The 12,461-nt window shown below is 49.0% G+C and overlaps 3 protein-coding genes and 1 pseudogene across 4 annotated transcripts; all 4 read left to right on the top strand.

Annotated features, from left to right (window-relative positions):
- Positions 1-217: 217 nt before the first annotated feature.
- Positions 218-5,488, top strand: TEOVI_000407700 (Tetratricopeptide repeat, putative; the record flags this gene model as incomplete). Its single annotated transcript, XM_067226890.1, has 1 exon — positions 218-5,488. The coding sequence occupies one exon, from the start codon at positions 218-220 to the stop codon at positions 5,486-5,488; it is 5,271 nt and encodes a 1,756-aa protein (XP_067082991.1).
- Positions 5,489-5,833: 345 nt separating this feature from the next.
- Positions 5,834-7,777, top strand: TEOVI_000407800:pseudogene (annotated as a pseudogene). Its single transcript has one exon. A coding segment is annotated over exon 1 (1,944 nt).
- A 748-nt stretch (positions 7,778-8,525) lies between these two features.
- On the top strand, positions 8,526-9,680 carry TEOVI_000407900 (Enriched in surface-labeled proteome protein 6; the record flags this gene model as incomplete). Its single annotated transcript, XM_067226891.1, has 1 exon — positions 8,526-9,680. The coding sequence occupies one exon, from the start codon at positions 8,526-8,528 to the stop codon at positions 9,678-9,680; it is 1,155 nt and encodes a 384-aa protein (XP_067082992.1).
- Positions 9,681-10,921: 1,241 nt separating this feature from the next.
- TEOVI_000408000 (uncharacterized protein) lies at positions 10,922-11,404 on the top strand (the record flags this gene model as incomplete). Its single annotated transcript, XM_067226892.1, has 1 exon — positions 10,922-11,404. The coding sequence occupies one exon, from the start codon at positions 10,922-10,924 to the stop codon at positions 11,402-11,404; it is 483 nt and encodes a 160-aa protein (XP_067082993.1).
- Positions 11,405-12,461: the final 1,057 nt, after the last annotated feature.

Genomic DNA, 12,461 nt, shown 5'->3' on the forward strand with positions numbered 1-12,461 from the left:
TCAACGTGTACTTTTGTTTGTGGTTTTCCGACCTTCTATTTGGCTGATAGCATGGACCCTTGTCCGTTTTATTCTCTTGTTTACTCGCTCGCCACATTTTTTTTCCTTTTAATGAAAACCGTAGCATTAACCGTAGCACGACAAAGTGGACGGGGGAAAAGAAGGAAAGGGGGAAGGCAAATCAGGAAGGGAGTTGATAAAAGGCCCGCAACTTTAAATGCCACGTGGAGGAGTCCGTTCTGATTCACACGTGGCGGCAGAAAAACCGCCGCGTTTACCTAATGCCGACTATTTCATTGACTCCATCAACCCTGATGATCCATCATCTATAGTTGCAGCTATGCGCTTCCTCATTGAAATGTCTGCCAACCTTTCGGATCACGGAAACCAAGCAGAAAGCATTAAATGTGCAGAGTCTGTTCTCTTACTGAGACGCGCACATGAGAATGCAGTAGCACCACTCATTGGACCGCTCGTTGAAGAGGGGTTGTTACCTCTTTGCAGTGTAGATCACGCCGCAGACATTGTTCTCCGGTGCAACAGCAATGCTGTGAGCGCCTTTAACCAACGGTGCTTCGACATGGCTGAACTGTTTCTAGGTAAGGCGCTCTTCTTAACTGATAGTCGCACTACCGAGGAGCTGAATTACTTCCCTTCTGCGGAAGCACGCCGCCTGCGCCTACGTGCCGCCACACTGAACAACCTTGGTTGTATGGAAAAACGCCGTGGAAGATTGGAGGAATCGCTCCGGTATTTGCGGCAGGCCGTGGATATGGAAGTGGCACTCGACAGGACAACTGGTGGATCACCGTCAACATACCTCAACATGTGCACCGTACTCAACGAACTCCAACGGCATGACGAGGCGGTTATTGCGGTTGAAAACGCCCTTTCTGCTATGAACGAGCAGATGCTTCGGCAGCAACACAAGCAGCAACTACCAACATGTGCTATGATGCTCGTGGTGGGGTTATATAACCTGGGAGTTTCGCTTGAGCTACGTAACCGCAGCGGTGATGTCGAGAGGGCAAAGAATGTATATCAGCAGGCATTGGAGGCCAGCCGCAAGTATTTTGTTGATCCGGCATGCCCAACAGTAGAAATGGCAATGATGGCAATCCAGCGAATGCACGCAGACCCGGTGTTCAGGGAGGAGCGACTTGAGAAGGAAAAGAAGGAGCGTGGTAAGACGGCAAAGGGACCACTACCACCTATATCAAAAGCAGCATCCGCGGATCATTTTTCGTCGGCAACAGAACCGCCGCCGCAACAACAACAAGCTGCACAAGAAACCGCTACGTCAGTTATGTCTGTTATACCAAGCACTCCAACACGCATCTCGTCGGCGTCGAAGGCGTCGATATTAACCCCGCCCCTTTCTTCGGCCACTCGACCGCAGATGCCCAGAAATATGCTACCGGACCACGAATCGACCAACCGGAAGGGGCCCCCTGAGCGGTCTGTTGCGCCCGATATGCAGAGGGAGCCCCAAGGAGGGAGTGAAGAAGAGTCCCCGGGACCGCAGGATCCACAATGGTCATCAACGCCAGGTGGAAGACCGTCGTTTCCACGGACTCAGGCGTCAGCCTGTTCTCCACCATCGCCACAATTCACGCTTTATCGACCGGAAACACGTCTGGAGGCATCTGTTCAAGAGGAACAACCACCACCTGTAATCGAGATTGAGCCGGAGTCCACCCAACTGTCAGCGCCCGTACCATTACAACTGCTGCCCCAACAGCGGCAAAGCGAGGAAGCGTGCTTAAACCCTCTTGAGGATGCAAAAGCAGCCCCATGCAGTGAGTCTAGTTCTGCCAAGTCTGCAGCTGCGTTGGTGGCGAAGCCAGGGGTGCCGGGTCTTATGAAAGTGAACACGCAGGTAACTGAGTGGCGATCCGGGGTAGTCCGCGGTCAGTCGCCGAAGTCTTTGTCCGACGAATTGCGTGCGCAAACGGTACCGGAAGTCACGAAGAAGGCCCCCAGCATGGGTTGGTCGGGCTCTTCCCTATTTAGTCGCTTGGAGAGCATGTCGGTTAAGAGCGGTCCCTCTTCGCAGGATCCTTTCGTGTGCTCAACAACAGCTAAACAAGCTGCCTCAGGACCACTGGGGGCCACAAAGCGGTCGGGCATTAGGCCACTGGTGCTTTCCCCTATTAGGTCCCAGTCGCTAAAATCGGGAAGCACAGCCAGTGCCGGGGTGTCGGACGGGCAACATCGCATTGCTCTCTCCTCTGTGTTCGAGTCAAAGGATGCGAGGAAGCTAAGTAAAGGATCTAGTTCCTCTCGGTTAGATACGATGAGTCTCTTTGGTCGACGTCGCTTTGCAAGCATCACATCGCTTGCACCTAAAGACAGTTCAGAAACGGCTTCGACGAGCCGGCCTATCCTTTCCGCGCAACAGGCTGCCTCAGTGGAAAAGCATCTCATGCGCGCCCAGCTTGGACAGAAAAAGGCAGAGGAACTACGGGGAAGCCTTTCCGCAGCAGGTCGCAGCGCTGCACTTGCCAGGGCGAAGGAACGAGAGCAAAAGCGTCTAGCCAAAGAGGAGGCCAAAAACGACGTTGCATTAGCAGGGGTGCTGTATGAGAAATTTGTTGAGGGAATGCGCACTGATGAACTTAGGCGCTGTCACCGAGCCGCTGTAGCCATTCAGCGTATATGGCGTGGTAGCCTCGCGCGCACACTGCTGACAAGGATGGTTATTGCCTCCAAGAAGATTCAAAAAACTTTCCGCATTTACCTCGTGAAGTTACAGGCCATTAGGCTGGCGGAAAAGGTGATGGAAGAGCGGCGGCAATCCGCACGGTTGAAGAAGGAAATGGAAAATGCCATAATAATTCAGAACCGTGTGCGACAGTTCCTACGACGACTGGAAATACGGAGGTGCTACCTGGCGCGGAAGATGCGTCACCGAAATGCAGCGTGCCGCATTCAGCGTGGTTTCCGTGCCTTCCTCAGGTGGCGTGAGGAGCACCTCGCGGCTCTCATTGAGGCTCAGCGAGCTGAGGAAGAGCGAATCTATGAAATGGAGGTACGCGCTGCGCGGCGTATTCAGGTGGCTTATAGGTGCTACCTGAAGCGAAAAATGGAGTTCCTCTTCGAACAGGAGCAAGAGCGCCGCAAACATGCCGCAGAGGTCATTCAAGCTCGGATGCGCGGTGTACTGGCGCGCGCTTGGTTCCGCTACTACAAGGCTTATCACTACGAGCAGGAACTCAAATCGGCAACTAATCAGAAGCGAATCGTGGTGATGCAAACAGCTACGAGAGCCCTCCTTTCTTCACGCCTTCGCAGACGGATGGAAATGGACTTACTTTACCAACTCCAACAACAAATCCTGAACAAGTCTGCAACCAAGATACAGTGCCAGTGGCGCAACCGCTTAGCGCGAATCAAGTTAGATCGATTGCGTGCAGAAAAGGCGGTGTTGGAGCGTCGGGTAACGCGTGTTAAGCGGTGGTACCAGACACGTGTTCTGCGTCGAAGTTTCCTGCAAGTAAGAGAGAACAGGCGCCAAAACGACGCAGCCACCTGCATCGCGCAGTGGTACCGGATGTGTAAAGTGAGAGAGAAAGAAAGAGAAACTGCACGATACCATGCAATTAAGGCACGTGAGGCTCGTTTGGCGCGTCTTCAGGCAGACTCTGTTGTGCTGCTACAGGCCAGTTGGCGGGCCCATAACAGTTTCGTCTACGTCAGAAGTGTGCGGAGTTCATTCTTGCGCCTTACGCTCTGCGCGGAGTTCTTTCAGCGTATTGCCAGGGGGTTTCAAGGACGAATGGAACTCTTCGCGTATAAGTGTTTTCTCATCCGTCAGGCACAGGAGCGCGTTGAGGCCCAGCGTCGAGCAAGGGCCGCGTGCGTTGTTCAGCGTGCCTGGAGGTGCGCATTTGCAAAGGATAGGGTGGTGCATATGCGAAGATGTCACGTCGCAGCAACCATGATCTCAAAACACTATCGTGCTCGCTTATGTAGAATGGAGCTGCAACGGCTACGGGAGGCCAAGAGGTTCGAAGAGGAGACGGCAGCAGCCATGCGGATACAGAAGGCCGCACGCCACTTCTTACGCCGTCTGGATTTGCTTCGTCATGAGAATCGTAAAAGGAAGCGGAAGGAGAGGATGTTTATCCTCATGCGCCGCGACGAGGCCGCGACGACGCTCCAGGCAATCTGGCGCGGACGAGTAACACGGCGAGTACTTGAAGAGGAAAGGAGAGAATTAGCGGCATTAGAGGTACATATCCGGAAGGTGCAGCGCGCGTGGCGAACGCATAAATTCCGCTGCGGAATAAATGCGACGGTATTGAAGCATACTGACCTCCGGAAGAGGCGCTCCACAGCGGCGCTCAAGATTCAATGCTTCTGGAGGAAAATGGTTGCTGCAGAAAAGGTGGCCGTCCTCCGTCAGTTGCATAGGCGCCGTGTAAAGAATGCAAGAATTATCCAACGGTGGTGGCGGTGCATGCTGGCGAAAATGGAGTTGGAGGCGCGTAGGTTGAAACGACAAGAGGAAGTAGCGTATCAACTCTATTATATGGAAAGATGGGATGAGGCCGTTAGTCTCATTAACGCCTTCTTGCAGACAATGCTCTCGCAGCAGCATAGGCTGGTGGTGAAGAGGAAGAGACTACTTGAGCAACTGACGGATAAGGAACGGGAACGGTACCTCCGCAGACACGCGGCCATTATAAAAATTCAAAGGTTCTACCGCGGACACTACGAGCGTATGTATGCACGTGGGGTTAGGCGAAAGAAGATGGAAGAGGAGCAACGCAAACGCGAACAGGAAGCCTTGGAACAGCGAAGCGCTTTGGCTATACAGTGCGCTTATAGGGTGTTTAGGGCGTGTTGTGAAGTCACAGCACGTCGTAGGGCAAAGAGAGAGAAACAGTTGGCCGAGGAGCTGGAACACTACACGACAATGGATCCACAGGATGTCGTGCGCAACCTGTTCTGGATGCACGAGTCACATATGAAACGCGACCACATCAGGGGGCGTCTCAATGTCAAGGCGCGAAGCGACAAGGCTGCGGTCGTGATTCAGAGGGTGGTTCGACGCTGGCTTGCAGAACTCCGTATGGCTCGCAGAAGGGAGAAGAGCAAAGCACTGAGGGCTGTTGCGATCATTAAAAGCTACTGGAAGAAATACCTTGAGTGCAAGCGCGCTAATCTGTTAGAAATACAGAGGCGTGCGGCTACGATCATTCAGGCACAGTTTCGGGGCTACATTCACCGATGCGAGTGGGAAGAACGGCGACAAGCATCTGAGAAAGAGAAAAGACAACAGGTATTGGGAGAGAATAAGTTCGACGCTACGGCCACCGTTTTGCAGTCCTTCTGGCGTCGCATCACGGCGCAACGCTTGGTGAACCGGATGCGAGAGGAGCGCATGGAAGAAAAGAACTTCCATGTTACCAATGAGGCGGCCCGTACCATTCAGCAGGTGTATCGGTGTTATAGAGAACGCCGCATGAATCAAAATCAATGATGTAAACACAGCAGTTAGTTATTATACTAGATGTTTTATTGCAAAATTCACCCTCCCTTCTCTCCCCACGATCCGTACATACACTTTCGTCTTTACTTCTTTCCCCTCCATTTGATGTTGCTCCTCTATCTTTGTGAGAGCGGTGGGATGAGGTTGCTTACGTTGTAATGCAGTTTTTCTCAACCCCATGTCTGTATGACAGCAGTGCAACGAAGATATGTAAGAGGTATTTTAGAGGACAGAAACACAAACAGCAGCAGCAACGGAGGGGCTCTAGTGACCACTTGGATGCCTTTCTTCTTTTTTTCTATGTGTGGTGGTCTACCCACCGAAGGGTAGAAGGGAATGTGTATTCCCCTCTCCTCTCTCTTTTGCCATTGTCCTTATACACATTGTTGTCCCGTGTATTCTCCCCGCATTTCTTTCATCATACATGTAACATGCCATGTCGCGAGCAAGGGTTGGGGTATGGCCGCCGTGGAGCCATACAGACGCTTTGTGTCGATAGAGCTTCCCTTTTGCCTTCCTGTAACGGTGGAAACCAACACCGACGGTACCCATTCCTCATGTGCCACGGCCACGGCGGATCGCCGCACGGTAGAGGCATTTGTTCCCCCGTCATTCCTTCGACCTTGTATCGACGACATCATACCGACGGCACGGGAGAAGGCGGAACGTCAGGAAGGAGGTAACGACACCGCGGGAAAGGGTGAACCGAAGGAAATGTTGGGTATTGCAACAACGACGGAATATTGCACGGGGGAAATATTCTCAGGGTGGCGGTCGCTGGATTTTGACGCGGATCTGGAGAGTCGTTTGGAGGGAACTGCCGACGGAAACCGTAGCAAGCTGACGACTACGGCAAATGAAGAAGGGGAGGCAGAAAGAGAACGAATAAGGCGCGAGTCCTTTCCCTCCATTACCCCCCAGCTCTTGCTTCAGGGATTCTTTCGTAATGATCTCCTGGTGGAGGTGAAACGCACGCGACGGGTTAAACGATTGCGTAATGTGGAGACGGGACGTGTGGTAAAAGAAACTTACGTTGATGGTGGCACTGATCACAAGCAAACGGGGGTAACTGTATTAGGTGTTGTGTCACGCGAAGTAGACATTGTTAAACCGGCGGATTTCTGTTTTTCCCCTTTCACGAGCGAAAATATTGAATCATTTCCAGAACTGTGCAGTGGGAACATTTTTCCACCAGGTCACTTTATAGGCGAGAAGAGTCCGTTCGAGGTCGCTTTAGTGTATGATTCACACTCGGGGAAGAGGGACATGGACCGCCTGGATAACACTGCAACATCATTTAACTGCGATGAGGCACCACTGTGGGAGTTTGAGGGCGTTCCCACGCTGACGATGGCAGCAGGCGACCCAAACATTCCACCGCCACCGAGTCAAGCGCAGATGGATATCCTCCGCCGCCTGAACGAAGGTTTTGATGAGCAAGGCTGCATAGAGGTGCGAGCCGTGAAGGCGCTCTTGGAAGAGCGTCCGGTATGGGTGACGAAGGACCTCATAGACGCCATTTTCGAAACGGGTGTATGCCCTCGCACACACATAAATAAAAAGGCTGTGGCGTGCTTGACGTATATCATTAAAAATGGGCCGTTTAATAGGATGCGCATCCGTATGGGGTTCAACCCATATGCCAACCCCAGCTCAGCATGCCTGCAAAGAATCGCTGTGAAGATCTGCCGTCGCTCTGAGTTAGGTACATGCCTGCGTGACATTAGTCGCGTTCCCTACATCAATGAGGTGCTGCAAGAAATACTTGACAGTAAATCCCACAAGCGAGGCTCAGAGGAGGATAGCGGTGCTTTCAAACGGCCAAGTTCGCTGCCATACCGCCCACGGGGAACACTTTTCGAGAGGCTCGCAAGGGCTATTGGGCTAGGACAACTTTATGTCGCCCTTCAGTTAATTGATGTGAGTGATGACGCCTTTCTACAAGAACTACTTTCAACCGTCTCCGCAGATGCAGAAATTCCCCTTGAAGACCGTACGTGGCGATGTGGTTGGATAGGTAGTGGGTGTTACCAGCGAGCTATCAATCACATAATTAGTACCTTTACAACATTTATTCGAGAAGAGGTAGAACCAGTGCTGCAGAGGAGACGAAGCGGCCAAGAAAACGACCAAGTTGGGGAAAGTGCAGGTGAGCGGTCTCCGTATGCCTCCTCCACCTCCAGTGTGTCACCAGAGAGTTATGGTGATGATGATAATGAGGACTCACTCGAGAGTGTTAGTCCTGTAGACGATTTGTCCCAGCATCCAGATGACGGATGACAATGTCAACTTATGGCATCCTCCACCTTGGTCCCCGGAGGAAAATAACTGTTTAGTTATTTTGTTTAGCTGCATTGTACGATTGGCACGGTGTCGCCATTGGTTGGCAAAGTTGATCGGTATCGCCGCATCGTGCACTCAGCGTGCCTACCGTGTGCGGCTAAGGGGTTCTCCTCTGTGACGGTTGGGGTGGAGAGCGACCGACTTCATTACTGTTATCCATTTTGTCTGCGCAGGCTTCATTCGATGCACCCATGGAAACAGTACGGAGGGGTTAGCGAAGAGAGCAAACGCAAGATTACAGAACCTTGCCAACCCTCTCCCCAACTTGCCCTCGTGCCCACATGTGGCTGTCAGCAATAGTAGTTGGCACATTTACCTGCATTGTTGGAGGGAAAGGAAGAGGAGGCTGTCGATATCCCGCCCTTCCCGTTTGTTTTCCCATATCTCTTGTGAACCGGCACATTGGGTCTCAAACTGGAATGTAATTTTTTCAGCTGTTCCGCAATGTTGCTGTTGTGACGATCAGTTTGCCTCACGTGCCGTCGCCCCTCATCTTCCCCCCTCCAGTTTCCGTTAACATCCTGTTATTTTCGTGCGCGTGAGAGCACGCAAACATACCTGAAGCGAGTGCAATACAAAACGTCTACCAGCCGCTGTTTGTCTTCCCATTTCACATTTCATACCTACTAAAACACGTATAATCACGTCTTCACTTTATGAAGTATAGAGTCGCAACGTGCCAAGCATGGCAGCAGTGATGAAATTAGAAAAGTTCTTCGTTGCAACGCTTATCGTTGCCGTCACGAGGTGCTTCGCAGAGGAAGTGGACACCGTTGCTCCAGGTAAGGCACCACCACAGGACGTAGTAAATACCTTGTGTGGAGCGAAGCATTTATTAGAAGCAGTAAATAAAAAGGCGGGGACTCTTGCGAGCGAAGTAGAAAAGCATGTCACTGATGCGAAGGCTTCTCTAGACGGAACTGTCAAAGCGTCAAAGAGCACGCAGACCTTGTACGAAAAACTGCAGAAGGATGTAATGGATGCGGGCCTTACCGCTGTTGTTGTAGAACGGATGAAGGGAATTGCCGACGCCGCTGTCGAGGTGGCGGCGAGTGCCGAGGAAGCTTATGAAAAAGTGATACGAACGAATGAAAGTGTTGGGACAGCCGCAGCGGAGATAGAAACGAGTTCGAACCACTCCGCGAACCTTATCGACAAAATACTAATGGCCACCGCGGGGGTGGAAGATAAGGAAACAGAAGAAGACTTTTGCAGTGGTGTTGAAAATAAATATGGTGATGGCCTCAAGAATGCGAGTCGGCCGCATTGTCGACTATTTGACAACTGTAAGTTGGACGATATTAATGGCAAGGCATGGCAGCCCACGCACATGGAGCTGGTAATCACATACCATGGGATATGTTATCGTCTTGACGCGGTAGAACTGTCTATGGGAATTGCAAAGGACGCGGCTACGAAGGCATCGCAGATGAAGACGCGTGCTGAAGAGGGAATGGCGTCAGCTTATCAAGAGTCGATTGTCGTGGCGAGGGAAATTGCCGGGGAGGCGGAGAGAAAAAGACTACTAGCAGAAAAGGAGCTGGCGGAAACAAGGGAGAAAGCGGCTGCAGATGCCAAAGCTCGGAAAGAAGCGGAGGAAGAAATGAGACGGAGGGCCGAAAGGGAAAGAGCGGAAAAAGAGGAAGCTGTCGCTAGGGCGGAGCGAATGGAAAAAAAGGGGAAAACAGTAGCCGAAGTTGTGGTGAAGGCTGAACATGATCAAAAGGCAAAAGACGGTGCAAGTGACATCAGCAGCCGGAGAATCGGATCCCTATGGAGTCCATTGCGCGACCTTTGGTTAATACTTCCTGCCGCCTCGCTGTGTTTATGGACTCAATGAAAGAAACTTATAGGACTGTTGAAATTCACACGAACACGTCATATGATACGAACTCTACAGTCAAGCGATTTGAATTGTGCCGCACCTCTCCCGGTGCGTGCCCTCAATATTTCTATTCGTATTCACCTAGCCTTCGTTAAGGGTGAATACGGTAACGTATAATTTTTGCTTTATAAAGGGAAAATGAAGGGAACTTATTAGTGTGAATAAAGCGGGTGACGGAGGGCTCCCTCAGTGTTTATCCGATTACGATGTGAATGTTATTTGTCTTCCTCAAGTGAAGTTTGGTGTCGTGATGCAGTTGGAACATGCCATTGGTTGCGCGACATGATGTTTTGCTGCTGTTTCTTTTAAAAGGAAAAAAAACAAAGTATTGACAACAACAATAATAATAATAATAGAGTGAATAGATACGCGATGGAAAGGAGGATGGGGGCGGTTGCTGTCATCCCACGCCTAAACACTATGCGCTGTTCGTCACCTGCATGGTTAACAACCCCGTGACTTATCTCATAACATCCCATTCCGACACAGCATTCGTTCCCGTAAGCGAAGTTTTTTTTTCCCCTTCAATGTGCTTTTGCGAGGCGATTATCCTTAAGGAAGATCCACGTATGTGTTTATGTATTTTCGTATTCATGAATTTGTGTACTTATATATTCGCACAAGTAAAATGAAGGAACAACTGTTTTTGTCTCATATTGTTTTCTTTTTTGTTTTGTTTTCAATGGGAGGACGGTTCTCTTCATTGGGGGAAACCCCGTTTGAAATTTTAACGGGGAAGCGGTTTAGGGCCAATAAAACCGTCTAATGTTGATGAACTTTCCACACATTAAGAAATTTCGTACCACAATCAGCACCTGCCTCTGTTTCTTGCGTTGCGGCTTGTAAAGTTGCTGGTGACGCAGTAAAGTGGAAATAAATAAATAAACATAAATAAAATTCTGCAGCGCGGAGGGGGAACATATGATTTATTATGAAAATGTGTGTTCTCGAATATGAATCTCCCTTTTTATCCTTGTGTGTTTTTGCTATTTTTTCTTTTATTAAGTACCCAACACAGTTGATAGGCTGTTCGTACCGCTGCGTCCGAAGTAAAAAATTTTTTATTTTTTATTTTTCCTTTGAACAGTAATAACGATAGCAGCAGCTATAGCACCGACCATCACCACTAATAATAATATTATTGTTGTTGTTATTGTTGCCGCCCCTTCAAATATTATCGGCATTACGTGTGAATAATGAAAGCCCGTTCCTCCCGCCCAGTGACAACAATAACGGTGACATCAGAAGAAACCATTCAAACGCACAATGCACGTGATACCCCACGGACATTTGAGTACAAAACCAAAAGGAATGAACTCATGCGAAGGTTGGAGGAAATGCGAAATGCGTTGGAAGAAGATAATAATAATAATAATAAAGGATCACGTGTGAAACTTTGTTATTATGATATTACATTTAATTGCAGGGATCCCGTCGATGTTACTGTTATGAGTGGCTTTCAGAGATTTGAGGGACTCGGGGACACATTAAGCGGACACATGAAATGCGAAGAAGATGACAGGCACAAATTTGTGGGGTTAATTAAAGAAATTATTCAATTGGATGTGAGTCACCGCGCGAGGAATATGGACAAAAGTGAAATTGCGGTAGTGAGGATTGCAGCAAACTTCAAGGAACTTAACAGCACCTTCACGAGAAGCGCGGCAACACTCCTTTGAGTACAGCTGTTGTTTGCCTGCTTGTTTATTTTGTTGTTGTTGTTTTCTTTTTTCATTTTCCACCTTCAACATTACCAACTCCAATCCTCCACCCGTGTCGTTGCCGCAACCCCTTCAGCATTCAAAATAAAAAAAGAAACATATATAAGCGTGCGTGTGTGTCTGAGTAATTGGATATTGTATTTTTGACATCCGTTCTATTCAAAAAAGGAACCTGACAAAACAAGCGCATACCGTTTTCCTGCATAATTTTTTTTTCTATTTATGTACTCATACATGCGCTTACTAACACTAAGCGAGATGAAAGATATCATATCATGTGATGCGGTGCAAGTTTTGGCATTTTTTTTTAATTTTTTACTTGCACTTCAATAACAGGACGATAAACGGAAGTGAGGTACGTCAAGACAAGCCAAGTGTGTCGAAGAAATTTATCAGCAGAAGTCGTTTCGGCATGCATTTACGCATATTTTTATGTTTATGCATATAATATAAAAGCATATTCATATACTCATTGGTTTATTATGAGCGTGGTGTAATGGTGAATGTCATTCAAACATTTACACTATACACTTCTTTTACGTTTCATTGGTGCACTAACATTAAAAGTGGGAGTGCCCAGATGAAAGATATTTGGCTGAATATTTATACCGCCACGTAGCGCATAAATAAACAGACATATATTTTTATAAATACAAATTTATCGACGCAATGCAACCGGAGCACCACGGTGGCCCCTACGAGTTATATGCCCACTTCTCCTCAAAGAAAAAATATTTTATCTTTTTTTTCATTTTATTTTCCTTTTTACACCTGTGCTGGGAAACTAAACGTATGTCCCGTAGTTTTTTTTTTATGTACGTGTAGGGGAGGACGGTGGGGAAATGGTCGACGTTGGACGCTTCGAATGGGAGCTCAACCATAACACTATTTTTAGCGTGTGCTTTTTTTTCTTTTTTAGTTCCTTCTACTGTTCGCGGTGCAAAACAAAAGAACAAATCGCGTACCGTCATATCGCTCGTTTTTTTATTATTATTTACTATTTCCCCCCCCCCCC

The sequence above is a fragment of the Trypanosoma equiperdum genome (genome assembly GCF_001457755.1).
Source record: "Trypanosoma equiperdum strain OVI genome assembly, contig: ctg_865, whole genome shotgun sequence".
Lineage (NCBI taxonomy): Eukaryota > Euglenozoa > Kinetoplastea > Trypanosomatida > Trypanosomatidae > Trypanosoma > Trypanosoma equiperdum.